Source organism: Acinonyx jubatus, chromosome A2 (genome assembly GCF_027475565.1).
Source record: "Acinonyx jubatus isolate Ajub_Pintada_27869175 chromosome A2, VMU_Ajub_asm_v1.0, whole genome shotgun sequence".
Lineage (NCBI taxonomy): Eukaryota > Metazoa > Chordata > Mammalia > Carnivora > Felidae > Acinonyx > Acinonyx jubatus.
Window position 1 is genome coordinate 115,195,711 of NC_069383.1, and position 24,930 is coordinate 115,220,640.

Sequence of the window (24,930 nt, forward strand, 5' to 3'; positions counted from 1 at the left end):
ACCCCCACCCCCACCTGAGGCCGAAGACCTTCTGGCCAAAATTGAGAGCCTAGAAGCAGGGGAGTCCTTTCCAGCAGCAGCCCTGCAGCCGGACACATGGAGTCACACACCTTTGCCTTATGTGACACCTCCACGTTCGTTCCACATGCCCTCGTGCAAAATGACAAAGTGAAAGATCGCCGGCTATGAATGTGAATTGGTGAGCAGAGTGGGGACAGAGCCTCCCGTTTCCCAGGTGGGTATAAAGTGAACCCTGTGCCCCTGCCCCAGGAGGAAGGGGCCACCCCATGCCACTTGGAGTCCTCATCGCCTCTGCCCTCCCCTCTCTGGCCTGGCGCCTCTCCCAGGATCCTCCCACCACACACTGCCCCGAGGCGGGGGCTCCTGTGCTCCTCAAAGGGCCACCATGGTGGTATCTCAGGACATCTGTGTATGAGGCAGAAGGGCAGTGGGGGCTCCTCTCACGAGGCCCGCTACAGCCTGGCCCCAGCTCCCCTCGCAATGAAGCTGGTGAAGGGGACCCGAGACTGCGACTTCCTGCAGACGCCAGGCCACAACAGGAGATGTTCCCGAGCTACACTGCCTTCCTGAAGGTCCTACCTGCACCCTGAGCTGTCTGTGGCCCCAGAAAAAAACAGCACCTTCCCCTGTCTGAGGCCCCGGCTGAGCCTTGGTTTCCTCATCATCAAATGGAGGGGCGGGTGGGGAGGGTGAACATCCTGGCCTGACCTCACTGCAGCGTCCTATTGCTGGGGACTTCATCGTTTCTCTGACTGCTCAAATCTTTGCCTCTCAGTCAGGACATAGCTGACAGGAGCATTGAGGCCACCAGCCCATCTGTGGCTGACCTCTATGGCCTCCACCCATGTGGGAAATAAAGGCTTCATTATGTTTTCATCCTAAGGAGACTTCAGCCTTCCTCTTTGTTTTTCTTATTCTTTTACAGTGACATGCAGTGGCCTACAGCTGGCACCCTGGGTCACATGTCAGCACTCGGGAGTGGGGGTCCCCACACAGAGAGGGGAGAACTGTCCTGTGACATCAGCAGGGTCTACCTGCCAGCACATTCCTGGCTGACACCCACCCTTCCACCCAGTCAACCTTCAAAGGCCACAGCCAGCCACAGAGGTCAGCTGACAGAGCTCCACGTCAGGCCCACAGTGACAGATGGATGACAAATTTCAGTTTCCTGTGAACCCCTGTCTCAGCGTGCTTTTAGATGTATTTTAGGTACTGACAATAAATAAGATGTATAAACATTAAACATCTCCACTTCTCTTCTTGAGCTGCCGGTGCCTGATCTGAGTCGTCGGAAGCTATGCCGTGGGCCTTTGCAAGCCTCCTTTCCCACCTCGAAAACGAGAAGAAGGAGAAAATGTGGCTCTCTACCCTTAATGCCTATAGGAACCTGATCTGTGAGAGCCGGGCAGATACGACACCCACTCTTTCAGGCTGAGACACCTGAGTGCTGTTGAGGTAAAAATAGACCATCAATGACAGGGCAGGGCAAAGGAAGCCAAAGCATTCACGACAAAGGGTTGTGACAAACTTGAAATCTCACCACAAGTTTCCTGTCTGCCAAGGCCAAGACTAGAAACAAACTGGTTATAGCATTTCTATGACCGATGTATAGGCACAGCCTCACACTCTTCTCCCCTGGGATTATATTCTCAAAATGATTCTACACATGTGAAGTTGGTTCTGCAGCATGATGAGATCCAAAAATACAAATTGTATTTTTGGGCGCCTGGGTGGCTCAGTCAGTTGAGCATCCAACTCTTGATTTCGGCTCATGGGACAGAGACCCACATCAGGCTCTATGCTGAGTATGGAGCCTGCTTAAGATTCTCTCTCCCTCGGGGCCCCTGGGTGGCTCAGTTGGTTAAGCGTCCAACTTCAGCTCAGGTCATGATCTCATGTTTCATGAGTTCAAGCCCCACATCGGGCTCTGTGCTGACAGCTCAGAGCCTGGAGCCTGTTTCAGATTCTATCTCCCTCTCTCTCTGCCCTTTCTCCACTTGTTCTCTCTCTCTCTCTCTCTCTCTCTCTCTCTCTCTCTCTCTCTCTCTCAAAAATAAAAATTAAACAAACAAAACTTAAAGAAAAAAGAACATAAAAAAAGATTCTCTCTCCCTCTTCTTCTGCCTCCCCCCCCCATCTCCCTCCCTCACGCACACATGTGTTCTCTCTCTCAAAAAACAAAAAAAAAGAATAAAAATATAAACTGTGATCAAAGAGTAGAACAGAGACTAAGCGTGGGGAAGCTTCCATTTGTTTCCAGATCCAGCCTCTACAATTCCCACCTGTGTGCCGAGGGCAACTCTCTCAACCCTGAACATCATTTGCATCTATCTGTGGAATCAGAGTAATTATAACCCTCCTGTCCCAGGATTACCCCAGGACTCAGTGGGACAGGATATGTAAAGCAGCCAGCCCAAGGTCAGGGACAGGGCACAAACTGCTTCAATGACCATCCTCTGCCCTCTCTCCCTGCCCAAAAGGCACAGAGAAAGAACCTCTGGTTCTCAGCTTAGGGTCTCTGAAGGAAGCATATGGGGTGAATGGCTATTGGCAACATTTTCAGTCCTCTAATGGAAACCGTGACTCTCAGCAGGCAGTGGCATGGTCTCGAAAGGCCCAGTGGCTGTGGGGCATCAGAGCCTGGATGTATCTGAAGGTTCCCCAGGTAAAGCTGAGAGAACCACTGGCTTAACCCAGAGGGATGAGGGTTGAGTTTCAGGCACCAGGGGACAGGGACAGGGGAGCCAAAGCATTTCTCTGTGTCCCCTTCATGGAGCCAAATAGTGAGCTTACAGCGTTTGGCATGCTTCCCACCAGACACAGTCAGGCTCACTGGCGAGGTGACCTGTTTCATGTGACAAATGAGAGGCCCTGTACCCTCACTCCCACGGAGTAGCTGTGAGGATGAAACACGCAATGGCTCAACAGATGTAAGCTATTATTCTTATTTACTATGGTTATTATCACTATCCCCAACCCAAGGTCAGGCTTTGTCTTAAGGGCTTTCCCATACACATGACCTACTTTAATATATATATGTATATGTATATGTATGTGTATATGTATATTTATATGTATATATATAAGTAATCTCTACACCCAGTGTGGGGCTCAAACTTACAGCCCCAAGATCAAGAGTCACATGCTCTTCCAACTGAGCCAGCCAGGCGCCCCTATGCATGGCCTATTTAACAGCTCTGGGGAGCAGGTTCAACTGCTCTCTCTGTTTTATATATTCAAAAAAGCAAAACCCAGAATAGTCATCTTATGTCTGTTTCACTTATTTATGACCCACTTCCTTCAAGTGAAAGGCTGATGCATGTTGAACCCTTGGGAGAGGAGCCTGGGGTTTCCCCCGCAGCTGCTCAAGGACACTGAATACTGTAGCAAACCCAGGAGCCGAACACTCGAGCAGAGGGGACTGTGCCAACAAGGTCTTTCCTCAGTGAGCACAATCTGGAAATCCCTCCCTCCCTTCACAGCTCTCGAGATACACAGTGATGTAATATTTGTATGTGTGTTTTCACACTTCAGCTGACTCATGTGGCTGAAATGTAGCCTTCTAGCACAAATAAAAGTGATTCAGCCATAACTAAAGAATCCTGGTGCCAGCTGGCATTATCAGTGACAAACATAGCTTTCTGGATCTTCCTTTTTCCTTGCCCTTTTCATCTCTGGACTGGACCCTCCTGGATATCCAAAGTCCAACACACACACACACACACACACACACACACACACACCACTCAACTCCCAATTCAAGCTAGACACAAAATTAGGCAAATCTGAGAGAATGACCTCCTAATCAGCCTTCCTAATTGCTCTGCCTCTGGTTTTCCATTGACCTGTACTCCACCAGCTGCTAAAATGATTTCCCCTGCATTCATTCATTCATTTATTCATTCATTGTGTTAGGGACTGGGGATGCCATCCATTATCAAAACTGACATAATCCCAACATCAAGCTAGTTAAATAAGAGATTTCTGATTATAAACTGGGAGAAGTTCTGCGCTGAAAACAAAGTTGAGAGAGGGGAGGGTACCTGACAGACTTACTTACATGGGGTGGCCTCGGAAGGCTTCTGTGGACAGATACTATTTAAGGAGAGACTCAAAAGATGAGAAAGATTAGCCCCGGGAAGAATGCAAAGAGCTGGGGAGGGACCAGCATTCTGAGGAGAACATATTCGAAGGTCCGGAGGCAGAAAACTGCCCGGTGTATCTCCTCAAATGAAGGATGACCCTAGTGGCTGAGCTAAATGAATGAAGGAGAAGGTGGCACAGATGAAGTGACAGAGCTGGGCAAGGGTTAGATCGCGTAGGCCATGGTTAGGTAGAACCTCATCATAAATCCCCGTGAACTGAGGAAACCTATAGGCGAGACACTGCTGACCAAACAGTCCTTTGCTTCCTCTCAAACCCAGGCTCCCTTGCTGGGGCCACGTGACCAGTTCTGGCCAATGGATTTTAACTGGAAATGCTATCATCACTTTCTGGACAAAGCCATTAAGAGCCAGTGAGCCTCTTTCAGCCCTCTCTTCCCCAGCCACGCTGCCCCTGGGAGCTATGTGTTCCACAGGACAAAGCCAGCTACAAAAATGCAGGAGACAGCACTGGACGTTAAGGAATCAATCTTTGTTGTGTTGAACAACTGAGATTTCAGGGTTTATCTGGGACTGCAACATAGCCTAGCCTATCCCGGTTAGGGGATGATCTCAAAGTGTTCAAAACTTGCAACCCAGGGAAGCCTACTTCCAAGAGCAGGAGTTCAGTAAATGGCCGTTCCTTTCATACCAGCTCTTACCTTTCCTCTCTAAAAAATTTGGGACTGGGGGCACCTGGGTGGCTCAACCGGTTAAGCATCCGACTTTGGTTCAGGTCATGATCTCATGGTTCGTGAGTTCAAGCCCCTCACAGGGGTTGCTGCTGTCAGGGCAGAGCCCACTTCAATCCTCTCTCTCGATCCTCTCTCTCTCTCTCTCTCTCTCTCTCTCTCTCTCTGTCCCTCCCCCACTCACTGTGGTCTCTCTGTCTCAAAGATAAATAAACAATTGGGAACTGCTTTAGATGCATTGCATAGACCCTCTGTTCATTCTCACACAACTCCCAAAAAAACCCCACAGTGATTAAAGCCTTGCTTTATTCCAGTGGAATAGCTAGTGTGTGGAAGGAAAGTCAGATGATCTGTCCTGAGCCACACAGCAGTAACTTTTTAAAAACCTCACCAACTCTTCTGTTTTGAAGTTTCCTAGTTTACAAGAAAAATAGACAGGGCAATGTGTGTACCTGTTTTTCGGAGGGGGAAAGCGAGACCTGATACCTACCATCTAGTGACCTACCCCAGTAGGGTGTAAGGGTGTAAGTCCCCATCCCAGCCCATTATTTACGAGCAATGTGGCTCTGGGCATGTTAGTCAATCTCTGAGCCTCAGTTTCCACATCTATAAAATGGGGATAATAAGATTTGTGAGAGAAGATGCCTGCCTGGCACATATTAGGTGCAAAATACAAGTTACAACTAGTACCCAGATGGGCAGACTCCAGGCCTGGGGGAATCCTGGCCAAACACAGTGCCAACCTCCAGGGGCAATTCTCCAGTGACCCTGAATCCTATCCATGTTTTTTTTTATTCCCTAGCAGTTGGAAACGGGCGGATCCTGGGAAGCCTTCCAAGAGAGCAAATGCAGGAGCCCCTTCCGGCCCTTGCAACAGCCCAGGCTCTTTTGGAAAGAAAGAGATCATTCTCTTCTGTTTCCTTTTAAACAGCAGCCAAAAATTCCCCATTCAATGAGAGCCCAGCTCCAGGAAGGAAATGACTTTGGCTGAGATGCCAAACCAAAAGTTAGAAATTGTCAAGGTTGCACAACCAAAACAAAACGTGAAAATTGCAAAAGTCACAAGAAAACTCCGAGAAGACGGTGGCAGCAGGAGGAATGATTCCAGAAGCTTCTTGCTCTCCCACTCAGATTCTCACACCCGGAACCTCACAAAACCTTACTCCACATAGCGGACAGAACAATGGGCACACCCCAGGGACAAGCCCTCCAAAATCTTCCCTTTGCCCCTGAGGAAGCCGACCCTTGACCATGGCCTGTGAGGCCTTGAGTGGCCTGACCCTGCCCCCTGCGCCCTCTGTAGGCTCAGCCCACCCACACTCACATGTCCTTTAGCTGAGACCTCCACGGCCTCTCTGAGTCCTCAAACATCACTCCTTCCCATCTCCAGGCCTTTGCACGTGCTGTGCCCTCTGCCTAGAAATGTTTGCGAGGTCCCTCACTCACCAGGTCCACTTAGCCTTCGAATGGAAGCTCAGTTTTCACTTCCTCAGGGAAGCTTGCCCTGATGAGATCAAATCCTGCGCTCTTTCATGCTATCACCCCACATGCACTTCCCCAAGCACTCACACTGCGGTTGGTTATGGTCTCTGTGTCATCATCCTGTTAGTATTTGTCTCCCACGCTAGACTGCAGGCTCCTTGAGGCCTGGGACCGTGTCTGTATTTTCATTGCTGTGTCCCTAGTGCCTGACATATTGTAGCCACTTGACAAATATTTCTTTAGTTCATTACTGACCCCTGCCCAGCTTCCACGTACCTAACTCTCTATGAGGAGGAATGAGGGAGAATTTTATCTCACGGGCTAGGCACAGCTGGTTTCCAGCCTCTTTCCTCAGAGCTAGAGCCATCTGGTCCTCACCATCAACAGGCTCAGCTCCTAGGCCTGCCTTTGGTGGCATTTAACCAGCTGTAGAGCTCAGCAGTGATGACAGCCGATCCGTCTTTGGCTGGAAGTCACAGCTCCAATACTTTGGCCTCTGTCAAAGTATTCCAGTTCCTATGCACCCAAGATGCTAGAACTTGGGCTCTGGAGCCTGGCTTACAGTCCCCTCCCAAGGCTCAGAGTCTGGAAAAGTCCCTCTGAGGAGTAGGATCTTCATGTTTTGAGCCCCAGGGTGATGGTCAGCCCTGGCCCCCTGGGACAGACTCTTCTGATGCTGAATGCAGCCTGACCATAAAAGTCTGCTCCTGATCCCCTGGTCTCTCCATCATGAGGCCTCTCTGAAATGTCTGGCAATTTCACCATGGTCACCATTCTTTAGAGCAGTGATTCCCACAGTGTGTTGGTTCCGTGGGATTATTTCCAAGTATCACATCAAAAGGGGTCCCATGATCAAATATAAATGGAAACATGGGCCTAAGCAGGTCTTTGCTACAGGACTTATCAGAGCCTTAATATGATGGTTTACATTGTGAATCTCCAAAGGTAGGGGCCACTGATAAAGCATACAGAATTGCCCAAGTTTAGTTATTCATGAGCTTTTGGTTTGCAGCAGGGGTATCTGGCTGGAGTACTCTTCTGAGACCCATGCTTTGGGAAAGGCTACTCTAGACTATGATTCGCCCTGCAGATGCCCTATGCACACAGTACTTTCCCCATCACAGACATCTATCAACCAGGACACACAGACAGCATTCCCCTGCCTGTCCTGACCCTGAGATTAGGGTTTCACCCAAGAGCCAGCTCTTCCCTGTGGGCTTACCAGAGCCTGGAGCTATAACAACATCCATGGAGGACTACTTACAACTGGTCTTCACCCAAAGTTGGGAGGTGAAAGTGGACAGAATAGGGTAAGAAAGGGCAAGAAAATGGGCAATTTCATCTCACAAAGTGGGGAATCAATAGGCATTGCCTAGAGCTGACCAAGAAAGAACCAGAAATGTAAGGATGTTCTTTAAATGTTACAAAAGCAATATACTGAGGAACTAAAAATTGTGACATAAATGTATTAGAAAGGGAGAGAAGTGGGACGCCTGGGCGGCTCAGTCGGTTGGGTGTGCGACTTCGGCTCAGGTCATGATCTTGCAGTTGGTGGGTTTGAGCCCCTGCCGGGCTCTGTGCTGACAGCTCAGAGCCTGGAGCCTGCTTCAAATTCTGTGTCTCCTCCTCTGTCTGACCCTCCCATGCTCATGCTCTGCTCTGTCTCTCAATAATAAGTACACATTGAAAAAAAAATTTTTTTAAAGGGAGAGAAGTTATGTATAAGCCAAATCTTCTTCTAGGAAATTAGTGGATAATATTTAAATTAATAAATATGAAAAGGACAAAAAAATAAACTTTGTATGATGCATTAAAAAAAAAGTTTGTGGGGCACCTGGGTGGCCCAATTGGTTAGGGGTCCGACTCTTGATTTCAGCTCAGGTCATGATCTCACAGTTTTGAGATCAAGTCCTGCATCAGGCTCTGCACTGACAGCATGGAGCCTGCTTGGGATTCTCTCTCTCTCTCTCTCTCTCTCTCTCTCTCTCTCTCTCTCTCTCTTTCTCCATCTCTCTCTCTGCCTTCCCCCACTTGTTCTCTCTCTATTCCCTCTCTCTCTCAATAAATAAACTTTTTTTTAAGTTTATATGCTGAATTTAAAAAAAATAAAGTTTAGGGGTACCTGGCTGGCTCAGGTGGTAGAATGTGCTACTCTTGATCTTGGGGTTTTAAGTTCGAGCCCCATGTTGGATGTGGAAATTACTTAAAAATAAATTCTTTTTTTAAAAGTTTGCATGCTGCATTTAAAAAGAATAAAATAAAGTTTGTATGTTGCATTTAAAAATAAATATGAGGGGCCTCTGGGTAGCTCAGTATGTAAAGCATCCAACTCTTGGTCTCGGCTTAGGTCGTGATCTCACAGTTCTTGAGTTCAAGCCCTGCATCAGGATCTGTGTGGACAGTGCAGAGCCTGCCTGGAATTCTCTCTCCCTCTCTCTGTGCCCCTTCCCTGCTTGTGTGCCCACACTCTCTTTCTCTCAAAATACATAAAGAAAACTTAAAAAATTAGGGGCAACTGGGTGGCTCAGTTGGTTAAACATCTGGCTTTAGCTCAGATCATGACCTCGTAGTTCATGAGTTTGAGCCCTGCGTCAGGCTCCGTGCTGACAGCTCAGAGCCTGGAGCCTGCTTCAGATTCTGTGTCTCCCTCTCTCTCTGCCCCTCCTCTGCTTGCACTGTCTTTCTCCCTCTCTCAAAAATAAATAAACATTAAAAAACTTTTTTAATTAAAAAAATAAAAATAAATATGAAAGGATCAGTATAAACACATTATTTAGAGACAGTACTAATAAGGCAGAGAATGCCCATTCCCCTTGTCTTCACACATTCTAGAAGTTTTAGCTAGACATATGATTGCCTGGCTAAAAACTACACTTCCCAGACCAACAGGAAGCGGGCTGTGCAAGCCAAGTGGCCCTCCCTAAGGGCAGATCTTTCTCACTTCCCACTTCAGATGAGGCCACAGGGAATAATGAACAGGGAAGCTCCCCCCAGTTCCTGCCCCCATCCCTCACCCCTTTGTAAAACATAGACCCAGACCCCACCCCTGGAGTTTCTGAATCTGAAGACGAGGTGAGACCCCAGAATTTGCATTCCTAACAAGGTCAAGGTGATGCTGATGCCTGGAGGTCTGGCGCAGTGAGAACCCCTGATCTACCAAGAAGAACAAGGGGTGCAGATGAATCAAGCCAAAAACTTACTTCCCTTGGCCGGGTTGGACCTTTACACCTGCTGCTCTGCCAGATGTCTACTGCTACAGATCAGTGACCACAGCGTGTTTCTCATTTCAAACGGGACAGTTGTGAGCGTGGCTCCCTGTGCAGATACCACCACTGGGTTCTGAGTGTGCTGGAGGAAGGGGAGCAGGTAACTTCTCTTTGGTGGAGAGGTTCTGGACCACTGGGGGCTGATCCCGAAGACTACACATCACCCACAGATTCTGGGCCTTGAGCTAAAGGAAGAAACTGATTAGGGCCTCGGTCCTGTCTCTCTTGGGGAAGGGGTGAGCATGTTTTAGTTGTGGGAAGACAGGTATAAATGGATATTTGGGTAGCCCAAAGGGGAAAATTCTAGGGAGACTGCTGACCCTCCAATATTTATTCCCTCTCTTCTAGAGTAATAGAAGCTTTAGTTACGCACACAACCTCCCAGCTACAGATTACATTCCCCAAGTCTCCCCTGCAACTAGGTGCTATCATGTGACTAGGTCCTGGCCGACAGCTTGGGTGGCAAGTTAGGCGTGCACCTTATTTGAGTACTGGAGTCTGCCCTTAGTAACAGCAGTGAACCAGAAATGTTAATACAGACAACCACCAAGAGATGGCTCAGAGAATAAAAAGGGGTTGACGCTGGAAAACAAATTTGCTAGAGGAATGGGCAGTTGGGTGGTAAGCCTTCTGTACTAATGTATTCTAATTCTTTTTTTAAGGCATTTTTTAAATGTTTATTTATTTTTGAGAGGGAGGGGAGGGGTAGAGAGACAAGGGGACAGAGGATCCAAAGCAGGCTCCATGCTGACATCAGACAGCCCAATGTGGGGCTTGAACTCACGAACCATGAGATCAGGACCTGAACAGAAGCTGGATGCTTCAGTTGGAGGAACCCAGGTACCCCTATTCTAATTCTTATCACATTTAATGTTAGGAGTTTGGCAAGTAGAATAACAACAGTCTTGGCAATGAAGGTGGAGAAAATATCAAGGGACAGAGACCCACAGACCCAGGTCTCTACACAGTCAGAACAGCGACCACCCACAGTACTTGATTTCAAGAGACTAGGTGCAATGTGGCCCCCAGGGGACCCCACACACTGCCCTTCAGTTCAGATACAATCTTCAGAAGGCCTCTGTTAAATACAAATATAGCACCTGGAGATACAAATACAAATATAGTCTCTAAGGAAGCCAATTTACACCTAGGACCTCTGGTGTGTGCGGTTTCCAAGCATGCTTCTATCAAATCTATTCTAGAGGCCCTTTAAGAAGTGGTAGGCAGACATCAGGTTCTCAAACTGCCGGAAGCAGCTGATCAAGTTCATAAGCAATCTTCCTCAAGCAAATGCAAAATAAGGTTTAGCTAAGTTCTGATTAGGGAAGGGAAAATGGCTTTGACTAGTCAGAATACAGAAACTTAAAACGCTTCACACATATAGAATATGCCCTCTATATTTACCTCCAAAAAGGGGCAGAGATTTATGGCACTTTTTTAAACTAATGACAAAAATAGAAAGGGGAAGTGTCCTGCCTGAGGACGTAAAACAATAGTAAAAACACAACCAGGCTGTCAGAAGAACATCGAGGGGATTTGTGGATGTGGAAACAAGTGTTGGTCTCTCTTCCTCAGGGGCTAAGGGGGAGAGAGGAGAGGTTTGAGGGGCAAAGGTAGACTCCCACAGTCCTGACAGGTTGAGGGCAGCTAGACCAGGAAAGCGGGGATCTGAGTACAATTCTAAACAGAAGAGAGGCTGACAGAAAAAATATCACTGTTGCCTGGAAGCCCAAATGCTGTGTTCAGTGAAGTTTCTGTGAGAAATGCTAAGCATGAGGGCGTTGGATCCAGACACGCCTGGGTGTGAACTCCATCTGTACCCACGACCAGAATTATGCCCCTGGGGGAGTCACTGAGCCATTCTTGGCCTCAGTCTCCTTAGGTGGAGAAGGGGCTCCTTAGAGCACCCACCTCAAGGGGCTTTTGGGAGGAGGCAAGCAGGCAGCTCAGGGCTCAGTCAGTATAGTTAGCTTAAAGTGTCATGCCGCAGTGAGTGGCTTCTTTAAACCTGGCACTACATTGTGTGTTGACCTCAAATCGTTAAGAACATGTTCAAGATTAGTCAACAGTCAGGTTTTGACGTCAATAGCGAGTTGATGTGTCCAACCAGAGGCCTGTCTCAATGCCTGGTACTTGTCTGCTTTCGGGGCTCAGGACATCCCGGTAGTGTTTCAGCCGCTCAGCAGAGACAAAACCAGGGTGTCGTGCGGGCCCCAACCCACTGGCCCCCTCCCCGAAGTGGGCTAGGCTGGAGAAGCCCAGGCCGCTAGATTCTGACTGCATTTGACCCAGTGGCATTTCCCCTCACCTCCAGCGGCCCCTTCCCTCCTTGCCTCTTTTCCAACCCATTAAGAGTTTACCATTAAATCTCTCAAAAGGTGAAAAATATTTGAGCACATAATCAGTGCTAATCGTATCTCCATATCCACCACGTGCCAGGCTCTGGGGACACAGAGAAGCCAGAGCCAGGGTCTGCGCATGGCTAAACAGGGCAGGCGTCGGCCACACCAACCAACAAGGTCTGAGGGACAATGGGGGCCACGGCACCAGGAGTGTCCAGAGGGGGCTCAGACGGCATCCAGCCCACCCCCACTGGACAAAGGCGGGACTAAGGCCCAGGGAAAGGGAGGACCTGCCCATGTAACAATAGGGCTTAGCCACACTGCCTGACCACCTTCCTGTAAAACCACAGCCACCCCCGGCTGACCCGGATGAGGACCTGGCCTTGGGGATGTGAGGGTAAGGATGCTGTCTGACTGGACTTAAGGGAACCCTCTCAGGACAGAAGGGCTGGCAGGGTAGGGAGGGGTTTCAGGAAGTTCCCAAAGGCTTGGGGAGTCTGGGGGCTGAGCAGACCACCCCTCCCCAGTCTGAGGAAGATGGTGAGCTGGGGGAGGCTGGCCAGACAGGGGCAGAGGCTGCAGAAGTTTGGGGGTAGCCATGTTTTGAGATGTGCCCATTCTTGATTCAGAGATTATGCTGCTAGGGCCTGGAGGCAGGGAACAGGCTGAGTCCCACACTGGTGTGTCACTGCTTGCTGTGTAAGCAGGATCTTCCCCACAACCTGCCCCAGGCAGAGAATCCTGCCAGCAGAGGAACGGTCCTTCATCTAATAAGATCTGGTGGGTGTGCAGAAGCCCTGTGTCCCCGGACACCCGAAATCCTGAAGAATCACTACGTGCCTAAGGGCGAGAGATGGTCTCACTGTCCCACTAGCCTTCCCTGCCCAAGAGGTGATCTACCCCTGTGGTGTACCCGAAATCCTGCCTTGGGCTTCATCTCTAGATCTCCTCACCCGCAGGGTCACCCCAATGTCCCTTATTCTCCTGCCACCTCTGAGGGTGGAGGTTTCTAAGCCCCCATCAATCAGCTCTTTGCTCTAGATCCTACCATCCCTCCTCCTGGAAGCCCTCCATGATTCCAGAAGTCCTGAGGTGCAGTCAGGAAAGTGTTGAACCTGTGTCTATTGATTCAGCCAGCTTCTTCCCAGACCAAAAGCCCCAGACAGGATGACACCAGAGCCTACATAGGGTCTTCTGCAGGTCTCTGTGGCTCAGAATGCACTGCTCTTGACTCCCACACCAGCTTCATGCTGGTTCCTTCAAAATCCAGTGCTCTCCCTGGGCTCTCTTACCTCAGCTCTTCACATGGCTGTCTTCTTTCCATCCCTCCAATTTCACCTTCTCCGACTTCTTAGTCTTCCATGACTAACATCTTCTAGGAGACTCTCCTGCCTGCTCACTCCAACCTATTATTTTTATTTACTTTCCTGTCCATTGATTATATCTTCATATGACTATATCCTCCATGAGGGCAAAGGACCTGTCGCTTTGCCCATCACTGTCGTCTAGAAACTAGGACAGCACCAGGCACTAGGCAGGGGCTCAGAAAGTACCTATTAAAAGACCGGCTTGTTGGGGCGCCTGGGTGGCTCAGTCGGTTAAGCGTCCGACTTCAGCTCAGGTCATGATCTCGCGGTTCGTGAGTCCGAGCCCCGCGTCGGGCTCTGTGCTGACAGCTCAGAGCCTGGAGCCTGTTTCGGATTCTGTGTCTCCCTCTCTCTCTGCCCCTCCCCTGTTCATGCTCTGTCTCTCTCTGTCTCAAAAATAAATAAACGTTAAAAAAATAAAAAATAAAATAAAAGACCGGCTTGCTGCCCCACACTGTCTCTTTGGAGACATGAGAAGGGGTGGGTTCTAGATGGGAGTAGCCATGACCCTACCTGCCTTCTGCTAAGCATTGGCTGAACACAAGGCACTTGGCATAATTCTACTTCAATTTTGCAGCATCTCTTCATGGCAGAGAACGATTATTACCTGCTAAATACGTTCCCACCACTGTTGTAATAGCGGGTAAGAAGGTAATTTGGTAATACTGATCCAGATTTTTTTTAATTTTTAAATTTTTATTTATTTTTTTAATGTTTTATTTTATTTTTGAGAGAGAGACAGACAGACAAAGTGTGAGCAGGGGAAGGGCAGAGAGAGGGGGAGACAGAATCCAAAGTAGGCTCCAGGCTCTGAGCTGTCAGCACAGAGCCCGACATGGGGCTCGAACCCACAGACTGCGAGATCATGACCTGAGCCAAAATCAGATGCCTAACCGACTGAGCCACCCAGGCTCTCCAGTTTTTATTTTAGAGAAAGAGGGAGCACACACAAGCGGGGAAGGGGCAGAAGGAGGGAGGGAGAGAAAGAGAGAGAGAGAGAGAGAGAAAGAAACTTAAGCAGATTCCACGCTCAGTGCAGAGCCTGATGCAGGCTCAATCTTACCACCTTGAAATCATAACCTGAGCCGAAATCAAGAGTCGGATGCTTAACCAACTAAGCCACCCAGGTGCTCCAGTAATATTGGTACAAACATTAACCAAAACTTAAGGGGCACCTGGGTGGCTCAGTCATTTGAGCATCTGACTTTGGCTTAGGTCATGATCTCATGGTTCGAGAGTGAGTTCGAGCCCCATGTCGGGCTTACTGCTGTGCTGACAGCACGGAGCCGGCTCTGGATCCTCTATCCCCATGTCTCTCTCTGCCCCTCCCCCGCTTGTTCTATCTCTCTCTCTCTCAAAAAAACATTTAAAAAATACACATAAAAATAATAAAATAAAATCGTTTTAAAAACTCAAAATACAGGAGCACCTGGATGGCTCAGTCAGTGGAGTGTACAACTGACTCTTGATCTTGGAGTTGTGGGTTTGAGCCCCACGTTGGCTGTAGAGATTCCTTTAAAAATAAAATCTTTAAAAAAAAGTAGTTGTAGATGTCACATATATGTTAGCCAATGCACAGAAAACTTCCAGTAAGATAGGCATGACGTTGTTAATAGTGGTTACCTTCTTGGGGAGTAAAACTGAGAATATAGGATGACGACATAAATCGTTTTTTACTGTAGACTCTTTTGGATTTTTGTGTATAGCTATCTTTTTAATCGTTATTTTTAAATGTACTTTTGGAATAGAGAAGCAGACTTTTAAAGGTACAGAAGAACTTATAGAAAAGTCTCTCTCCAATATCTGGTTCCCTGGCCACCCAACTGCTCTCCCAGAGGTAATTTCTTAGTTGGGTGGTAAATTCTGTCAGTTACGTTTTTTTCCTAAGGTGAAGAAAAGTTCCAAGGCCAGAGGGTGCGGCTCCTGCTGAAACCTGCTCGCGGGCGGCTGAGCGGGCCGCCTTGGATACTCACAGTTCAGAATGATCTGGGCGGCGCGGTAGAGCTGCAGGCGGCACAGAAGGTCCACCAGCTGCTGGACGGTGGCCTGCCGCATGCCCCACCACCACAGAAGCTCCCGCGTGATGCTCACGCCCTGCACCCGCTCCATCGACTTGATCTTTCGCAGCTGGGTCAGGTCTGTGATCACATACGAGGCTGGAAGGCAAGCGAGAGGCCATCTCAGCGTCAGAAAGGCAGTACTTCCACCAGAGGGTCACCAGGCTAGCGGTCTTTGTCCGCAGTAGCTTCTCACTCGCTCCCTTTCACACCTGAAATTCTACCTGTAGCTGGGGTCCACAGGCAGCCCGAGTTATAGCACTGAGTCCACCTGACACCCATGGGACTGGCACTTCGACACCTCAGTGTAAATATCAACTTCACAGCCACACAAAACTTAGGAGAGAGCCCACTGGAGGAGAGGGTCAGGGGCGACCTTGAACTTCAGCTGCTTGTCCATTATGGGCAAGTCACCTCACTGGTAGGAGCCTCAGTTTCCTCAACTGTAAGAGGGGGCAGGTAATAGAACTTCTCTTGCCTCCCCTCCTAGAACAGAAGCTCCATGTAGACAGGGAGTTTTATCTGTTCCATCCACTGTTAGATCCCCAGAGCAGAGAACAGCACCTGGTACAGAGTGGGGGCAAGACCAGGACCAAGGTGAGGCAAAGGAGGCACTCAGCAGCAAAACTTAAGGCACTCAGGGGCAAAAGCTCACTCTCAGGGCTGATCTCAGAAGCTAGAGAAGTAGCTGGAAAGTAGGTGCCTCCTTAAATTTTGCCCTGGGCATCTCATTCTCCTCACCCCTAAGTCCTAGCCTTGGCAGCAAGGGAGGGGGAATAATGAATGAATGAATGAACGAATGAAAGAACCAAGGAACAAATGAACCCATGGCCCAGCATCCTCATAGAACTGTTACAGGCATCAAGAAGGACCATGCATCTAGGGGCGCCTGGGTGGCTCAGTCAGTTAAGCATCCAATTTCAGCTCAGGTCACAATCTCATGGTTTATGGGTTTGAGCCCCATATCAGGCTCTGTGCTGACAGCTCAGAGCCTGGAGCCTACTTCAGATTCTGTGTCTCCCTCTCTCTCTGCCCCTCCCCCACTGGAATTCTGTCTCTCTCAAAAATAAAATAAACATTAAAAAAATTTTTTTAATAAAATAAAAAAAAAAGAGAGCTCATGCATCTAAAAGCACATTGCCAACTCAGAAACACTACAAAATTTGCAGGTGGCTGCTGCTGGCAATACTAAATATAAAGCATTCCTGCTTTCCATTTTTCATGATAAAATTAATGGTTGTTCACTAAAGAAAACTTGGGAAAAAAAAGGGGAGAAAAACACCAATATAACATGTTACACAGCATCCCACTAGGGTACTTTCTCTTTCCAAAACTCTCCTCTCCCCTCCCCTCCACACAGGAGCGGTTCTAGATGCACTGTTGCTGGACTGTAAGATTTTGCATCCTGCTCTCATTTACTATCATTACACCATCAGCATTTTCCGAGTTGTTAGAAACTCTTCCTAAATGGCATTTTGAATGGTCACATGTATTCCACTGAGTTTACTAAAGTGAAGGAGGCTTTTTTTGTCCTAATTAGGAATAAAATAATCACGCTTCAGTTCCAGATTTTCAGAAATCATGGAACAGGAATGCATATAAACATCAAGTTGTTCGTTCATTCGTTCATTCATTCGGCAAAACATCACTGAACACTTCTGTGCTCCAAGCCTGTGACAAGCTGTAGAGATACCGTGGTGAATAAACCAGAAGCCCATGGAGATTTCTGTTTGAAAAATACAAACATAAGTGAACTGAGTGGGGAAGGGGAGGCAAGAGATAAAACTCAGGACTACATTAAAGGCCTCGAAGGCCGGGCTATATAGAGTTTGGACTTGATCCTAAGAGCCACAGACACTACCTACAGAAGACCTCAGAGCCAGTGACATGATCACATTGCACAATCCCCTCCCTCTGGAGGAATGGGAAAGACTGAGACAGCCTCAATCTTTCTGCGGAGAGAAAGCCTGTTAGGGGATGGAAAGTTCTCAGTTGCAACTTTAGTCACTGGAAACCCCAGGCCAGATTCCTGGTCAGTGGGAAATGATGTCAGCAGGGTCAGGGGCTGCTTCTAGAAGCTGAGAGAAAAGAGGGGAGGGAAGAGGAAGGAACACCTCCCCCACACCTCTCCCTGCCCCCTTCCCTATGTACCCGGCTATTCACCTGTTCACCGGCACAGCACGCCTCCCACTCTTCAGAGGTAGTGGGAAAAACAGAAACCCTGGTGTGGTGTTCCACCACACCTTTCTGGGGTGCGCTTTCCTTACAGGCAACACAAGAGAAATAGGAACTCAGCCCTGAGGTGCCTTGCACTTTGAACATTTCCATGAAAGCACATTTGCATGAAAGTGACAATTCTTAACGCATTAACCTATCAACATCTAACCAGGCCCTTAAAACAGGGTCAAGGCAAGATAGAGATCTTGGGGGAATGAGTCAGCACTGAGGGCCCTGCTAAGTTCCCAACTCTTTTCTCAGCACACACAAGAAATACTTGGTCATTATTGGCTAACAGGATGAAATCAAAGTCTCTGTGATCATCCCACACTGGTCATACTTTTGCTTCTAATCTTCCAAACTTTTCTACAGATATAAAAATACATATTTATATAAGCAGGACAGGACAGGGGTGGTTCAGGGCCTAGATTTTGGATTTTGAGGTCAGGGTTCAAAATCCTATTCTGCCACTTAGGAAGGACCTTCACCTCTTCCTGTGCCTCAGTTTCCTCATCTGCAAATGAGGATAACAATAGCACCTGCCTCAGAAGCTGTTGCAAGGATCAGATTAGTCATATATAGAGAGGTACTTGGACTAATGCTTCATACATAGAAAATATGATATAAGTGTTAACTGTAATTATTAAGCCATCTACATTCTATGAAAACCTGGTTTTGTTCCCTGCGGTTAAGACCACGAGGGACCATCCCACCGGATCTGAGTCCCTGAATCCTGCAGGAGTTCGTTCACCTGAGAGTAGTAAGCCTTGCCTCATGCTCAAAGCCCTCTAAAACAGATACGACATAGCCTCCTGAAATGATTCCTGGCCAGTGGGAAGTGATGTAGGGTCAAATGACCCTTGTCAGGATTAATGGGACTCCTCCATGGCTAAGAGAAGGAGAAAACACGAAAGACCCTAACATGTCCTCTAAGCATCTCAGCAACTCACTCCCATTTTGTAGATGAGGAAACAGAAGGCTCAGAGAGAGAGGCAGTCACTTGCCCAAAATCACACAGCTAGACCGGGACAAAGCAGGGCGATGCACAAAGGCTAGCACATGCATGACTGAGCAAAACGCAGAGCAGTCCAACAAAGCAACTCCTGCCCTCGGGCCCTTTGGAAAACACCTGGGTGGGTGATGCTGTAAGAAGCCTGTCTTGCCCTAAGACAAAAAATGGATGCCACTGTAATCATAGGGAAATGAACAGGAAGCAGCCACAATGTCTCCCAACAGTTGCCAAATCCAAAGAGCACGCATATGTGGCCATGTGATTTTCTAAATCACCTGACAAAGGATCTTCCCACCCCACGTACCCCCCAGTACCACAATCTGCCCTAAGGGACTATCTTTTCTTTTCTTTTATTTTTTTTAAGTTTATTATTTATTTATTCTGAGAGACAGAAAGAAAGAGAAAGAGAGAGAGAGAGAGAGAGAGAATCCCAAGCAGGCCCTGCACAGTCAGTGCAGAGCCCATTGCGGGGCTTGAACTCACAAACCAGGAGATCATGACCTGAGCCAAAACCAAGAGTCAAATGCTTAACTGACTGAGCTACCCAAGTACCCCTCTTTTCTTTTCTAAATGACTCACAGAAGCAAAAACTCTTTAGCAATGGAAGGACAATGGCGATCACTAGTGCTGATGAAGAGGAAGCCAGACAATACTGTGATCTGGCAAGGAGCAGCTAAACGGGCAACATGGCTAGCTCCCAGCCCAGCGAGCCCCATGCCAACACGGAGAGCTGGTTGACCATGGGCCAAAGCCAATTCAGTGGGGTAAAAAGTGCACACCCACCCCGTCCTTGCCATTCCTACATCCTTCAGCTCATCATTTGTTCAAGTGGCTGTTGAATGTCTGCCCACTGGCCAGGTGCTGTCCTAGACTCTGGGAATACAGGAGTGAACCAGATGGGTGAGGTCTCTGCACTCATGGTGCTTACATTCTCCAGGGAGAGAGACACATAAATAAATAAGGAATGAGGTAATATCAAAGTGTGTTAAGTGGAACAGAGGAAATAAAACACAGTGGTGGTACAGAGTAACAGGGGGGCAGGGTGGGCCTCTGGAATAAGGTGAAGTATGAACTGAGACCAGAAGGGCTATGGCCCTCCAAAGATGTCAGTATCCTAAACCCCAAAACCACCTTGAGTGACAAAAGCGACTTTGCAGATGGGCTCACATTAAGGGTTCTGAGATGGGATTTTCTGAATGATCGGAGTGGACCTAATGTAATCACAAGGGTCCTTACAAGGGGGAATCAGCAGTGTCTGATTCAGAGAAGATATAGTAACAGAAGCAGACGTCAGAGAGAGATTTGAAGATGCTTTGTTGTTGGCTTTGAAGGTGGAGGGAGAGGCCACGAGCCAACGTAAGCATACAGCCTTCTAGAAGCTGATACATTTGGGCAAGAAAATGAATTCTCCTCTGGAGCATCCAGGAAGAATGCAACCCTGCCAACACCTTGATTTTAGGACTTGTGACCTCCAGAATTGTAACATGATAAATGTGTGTTGTTTTTAAGGCATTAAATTTGTGGTAATTCGTTACAGCGGCAAGAGGGAACTAAGCAGCCATGGTGAACACTGGGGGAGGAATGTCCCAGGCAGAGGCAACAGCAAGTACAGAGGCCCTGAGCCTGGACCAGGGAGGCCGATGTGGCTGAAAGCAGGGCAAGCAAGAGCAAGTGTGGAAGGAGAAGAGGTCAGAAGTCAGTGGGGGTCAGATTGTGACAGATCGGGAAAGCCTGGTAGAGCTCGGATTATATCCTAAATCACAATTGGAAGTCTTTGAAGACTTTGAGCAATTCTAGTGTCTCCAGGGTCTAAAAAATCAGAGGTATTCCCCAAAGAGGATGTACAGATGGCCAACAAGTACATAAAAAGATACTCAGCATCACTAGTCATTAGGGAAATGCAAATCAAAATTACAATTACATTCACACCTGCTCAGATGGGTAGCAGTGAAAAGACAGATAATAACAAGTGTTGGGGAGGATATGGGGAAATTGGACCTTCGTACACGGGTGGAAGGACTGTAAAATAGTGCAGACAATATCGAAAACAGTCTGGCACTTCCTCAAAACGTTAAATATAAAGTTACCATATGACTCAGTAATTCCACTCCTACGTATCTACTAAGGGAAATGAAAACATATATCTACATAAAAACTTGTACACAAGTATGCACAAGAGCATTATTCAAAACAGCCAAAAAGTGGAAAGGACCCAAATGTTAACCCCATTAACTGGTGAATGGATAATAAATTGTGCAACATTATTCAGCAATAAGAAGAAATGAAGCACTGATACATGGTACAACAGAGATGAATCTTGAACACTAATGCTATATGAAAGAAGCCAATCACCAAAGACTACACGTTATATGATTCCATTTCTATGAAATGTCCAGAATAGGTAATGCCCAAAGCTGAGGAAAATGAGTGGTATGTGGTGGGAATGTTGGGGTTGACAATTAAGGGGCATAGGGTTTCTTTTGGGGGCAACGAAAATGTTCTAAGATTAACTGTCGAGATGGATATGCAACTCTCTCTATATATTAAACACCATTGAATTATACACTTTAGATGGGTGAATTGTATGGCATATGGATTATATCTCATAAAGTGCTTTTAAAGAGCCACAGATGTTGGGGGCACCTGGGTGGCTCAGTTGGTTAGGTGTCTGACTCTTGATCTTGGCTCAGGTCATGATCTCACGGTTTGTGAGTTCCAGCCCCACATCAGGCACTGCACTGCCAGTGAGGAGCCTACTTGGGACTCTCTCCCTCTCTGTCTGCCCCTCCCCTGCTCACTCTCTCTCTCTCAGAATAAATAAACTTTAATAAAAAAAAAAAGCCACAGGTGTACCTTTTAAATATCTTAGGAACAGAAGTTCCTCTGGTGTTTACAGTCAAGGCCGACATGAAAAAAAAAAAAAAAACCTAGAGGGAGTCTCTTATACAAAATTTGTCCACTGCCCAGGAAACATTCAAAGTAGAGAAGTCACAGGTCATTGGAACAAAGGAACAGTCTAGAAGATCAGGTGGTGTTCTGACTTTCTCAGAGGTGTCCTGACATGTTAGCAGTGACCGCCTCTGGGGAGAGGACTGAGACTGAAGACCCGGAAGAAGAAAGACATTTACCTTCCTCCCCACCCCTGCTGTATTATTTACTTTTATAAATGCATGCGTCGCTTTTTCCATTAAAAATAGTTAACAAAAATACAAGCTAAAAATAAAACCTAAATCCATGTTGCTAAGGAACATTGCTTGGCAAGGAGAAATACCTGAATATTTTAAGTTAAAAAAGCATGCTATTAGAATGTACAAAATGATACAATTTTTGAAAAATGCATGCACATAAGTAAATTTATTATTATATACTAGAAGGTATAAATCACATAGCACTCTGCTAGCACATAGGAAGTAGGCAGCAAAAGTTGTTGCTGTTTATTATCATTATTATATTAGCATCCAAATAAGAATGGTTATCCCTGAGTAGTGGAATTTGAGCTAATCTTTGTTTGCCACGCTATTTTTCAATAAGCGTGTATTATTTTTGTTACTGGTTGAAAACGGGTTTCTGAATCTGAGCACTATTGACACTTTGGACCTGATAATCCTATGTGGAGGGGGCTGTCCTGTGCATTGTAGGGTGGTCAGCAACACCCCTGGCTTTTACTCACTGCATACCCCCAGCTGTGACAACCAAAAATGTCCAGACATGTGTTTCCGAGGGGGCAAAATCGCCTCTGGTTGAGAATCACTAGGTTAAAAGGTATATTATTTGCTCAAACTGATGGATAACAAAAACACGTTCATTTTATTACTATTCTTTCAACTGTGCATATATCATACACTCTTGTATAAATGGTACATACCATAATCTAAGTTCGAAAGAAAATACAGAGATCATTTTAGGGGAACCTAGGTGGCTAAGTCAGTTAAGCGTGAGTTCAAGCCCCGCATCCAGCCCTGTGCTGACAGCTCCGAGCCTGGAGCCTGCTTCAGATTCTGTCTCCCTCTCTCTGCCCCTCCCCCACTAGGGCTCGCTCTCACTCACTCTCTCTCAAAAATGAACAAACGTTAAAAAAAAAAATTTTAAAGAAAATATAGAGATTATTTTAAAAATAAAGTGGTACCAGTTACAATGACTTCAAACACAAACATAATAATTATTAATACTTCCTTATTACTTACAAGAATCTGACACTTAAGTGTCAGGTGCCTTTGCGTAATTTTCATTACTCACAAGAACCTCCAGTTTACAGATTAAGAAGCTGAGGCTCAGAGAAGTGAAGCAACTTGTCCAAAGTCACCAGCTGGGAGGAGGTGGAGACTGGAATGCAGACCTCTGCTTGGGAATCGGAGGACCAGAGGGGCGCAGCGTCCCCCCCGCCCCGCCCCAGATGCCAGGCCCTCTCTGCCTATTACCAAGCTCAAACAAACAAACACACCCAGGAGTGTAGCAACGCCATGCCCGTAGGCAATTTACTCCATCACTCTCTCAATCTGTCTCCACGTCTGTAAAAAGGTGTAAGAGAAACATGCACCTTATAGGCCCTTGTGGGAATTCAATGAGATAATCCGTGTCAGTGCCTGCATCCGGGCGGGACGCACAGTAAGCGCACAGTAATTGCTGATAGAGCTATTAGGATAAGCTTTACCGTAAACAGCAAAGTCGAGCCGGTCATTATTCAGCGACAGATGAACAACAGAAATTTTCTAAGATCGTCTAACACCTTCCAGACAATCCCGGTGGTAGTGGTGAGGAGTAGGGGGTGTCCAGATAAGAGGTGGTGGCCAGCTGAGGATACACGACGAGGCTCCGGCCCGGAACGGCCGCACAAAGAGCCCCTCGGTTCGGGACCCACTTAAACAGGGGTGGGCAGGGGGCTTGGTGGCGGGGTCGCCAGGGGGAGCCCACTCACCGAACTGCATCCAGTCCCACTCGCTGAGCGTGTCCATGTTGCGGCACAGGTCGTCCAGTACCCAGGCGGGCAGCTGGTAGATGTAGCAGGACATGGCTGGGCTCCGGAGGCCGGCGGGCAGGCTCGCCGGCAACTGGGGCAGCCCCGCGGGGACCCGGGGCTTCTCTACTCCGGGGGCGGGCGGGTCCCAGCCAGCCAGCCAGCCAGCCACCTCCTCCGGGGAAGTGGGCGGGCCGGGAGCTTGGCACCACCGCCCCCAGCGGCCACTCGCGGCGCGACACCCGCCCCGCCGGCTGGACCGACTGGCGACGTGGGGCGGGAACGCGTTTAAGGACACACGAGGACTTCAGTGGCAGTCCCAGGAGGACTTCTGACTCCAGTCCCAGTGTTTTGGGCGCTCCGCCACATAGAATTCATTCAACAAATATTCTGTTAATTACCTACTATATGCCAGGCATTGTTCAAGGTATTGGAGATACAGGATTGGAGAAAATCTACAAACTTCCTTACTTTCATGGGACTTAAAACCTAGATGGTGGGAGAAGAAAACTAATGATAAGTAATAAAAGTATGTAATAAATAAGTTATGAGGTGTGTTAAAAGGTAGTAAGTGCTATTGCAAAAAAGAAAAAGGAAAGTTGGTTAAGGGAATTAGGAATTGAGAGCGAGTTAAATAGGGTAGACAAGATAGACTTTATCATAATAACGGTTAGTGTTCATTGAACAGCTACTATGTGCTAGACACTGTTCTAGGTGCTGGCAATGCCTCTGAGGAAAAAAGGACATGGGGCGTTGGATGGCTCAGTCGGTTAAGTGACCAACTGCAGCTCAGGTCATGATCTCGTGGTTTGTGAGTTCGAGCCCCATGTTGGGATCTGCGCTGACAGCTCAGACTGGAGCCCCTTTCAGATTCGGTGTCTCCCTCTCTCTCTGCGCACCTCCCCCCTCCCCTCCCCCCCCACCGCCCGGCTCATGCTCTCTCTTTCCTTCAAAAATAAATAAACATTTTTAAAAAAATTTTTTTAAAAAGAAAAAAAAGGACAAAATCCATACCCTGGAGGAATATAGACAATAAGCAGTAAAATATTAAGTAAGTAAATAACTTAGCACTATAGAACATGATAGGTAACATTAGAGAATAAAAGCAAAGTATGATGAAAGAGAGTGGGGGTGGCACACTGAATTATTATCTTAGAAGGTAATAAATCTTAATGGGGGAAAGCAGAATAAGAGAGATTTCAGGGCAAATTGAATTATTAAGTAGAGTAGAAGGAGAACTTACACTAATAGTGGCTAGTATTATTGATCATTTACGATGTGCAGACTTCACCTGGGTCATTTTAACTACTCCTCTCAATGAACCTATTAGGTAGGTGTGGTTATTACCTCCATTGTACAGATGAGAAACCGAAGCACA

At 47.5% G+C, this 24,930-nt stretch overlaps 1 protein-coding gene across 3 annotated transcripts in view; it reads right to left on the reverse strand.

Annotated features, from left to right (window-relative positions):
* Positions 1 to 23,731, reverse strand: part of IRAK2 (interleukin 1 receptor associated kinase 2) — a 61,267-nt gene extending 37,536 nt beyond the window's left edge. For all 3 annotated transcript variants that reach the window (XM_027042616.2, XM_027042615.2, XM_015069352.3), the window contains exons 1-2: positions 23,514 to 23,731; positions 15,286 to 15,468 (exon numbers count right to left, since the gene is read on the reverse strand). In XM_027042616.2, the coding sequence (XP_026898417.2) occupies positions 15,286 to 15,468; positions 23,514 to 23,607 (277 nt within the window). In that variant the 5' untranslated portion in view covers positions 23,608 to 23,731. The remainder of the gene's footprint in view (positions 1 to 15,285; positions 15,469 to 23,513) is intronic.
* Between the last annotated feature and the right edge of the window lie 1,199 nt (positions 23,732 to 24,930).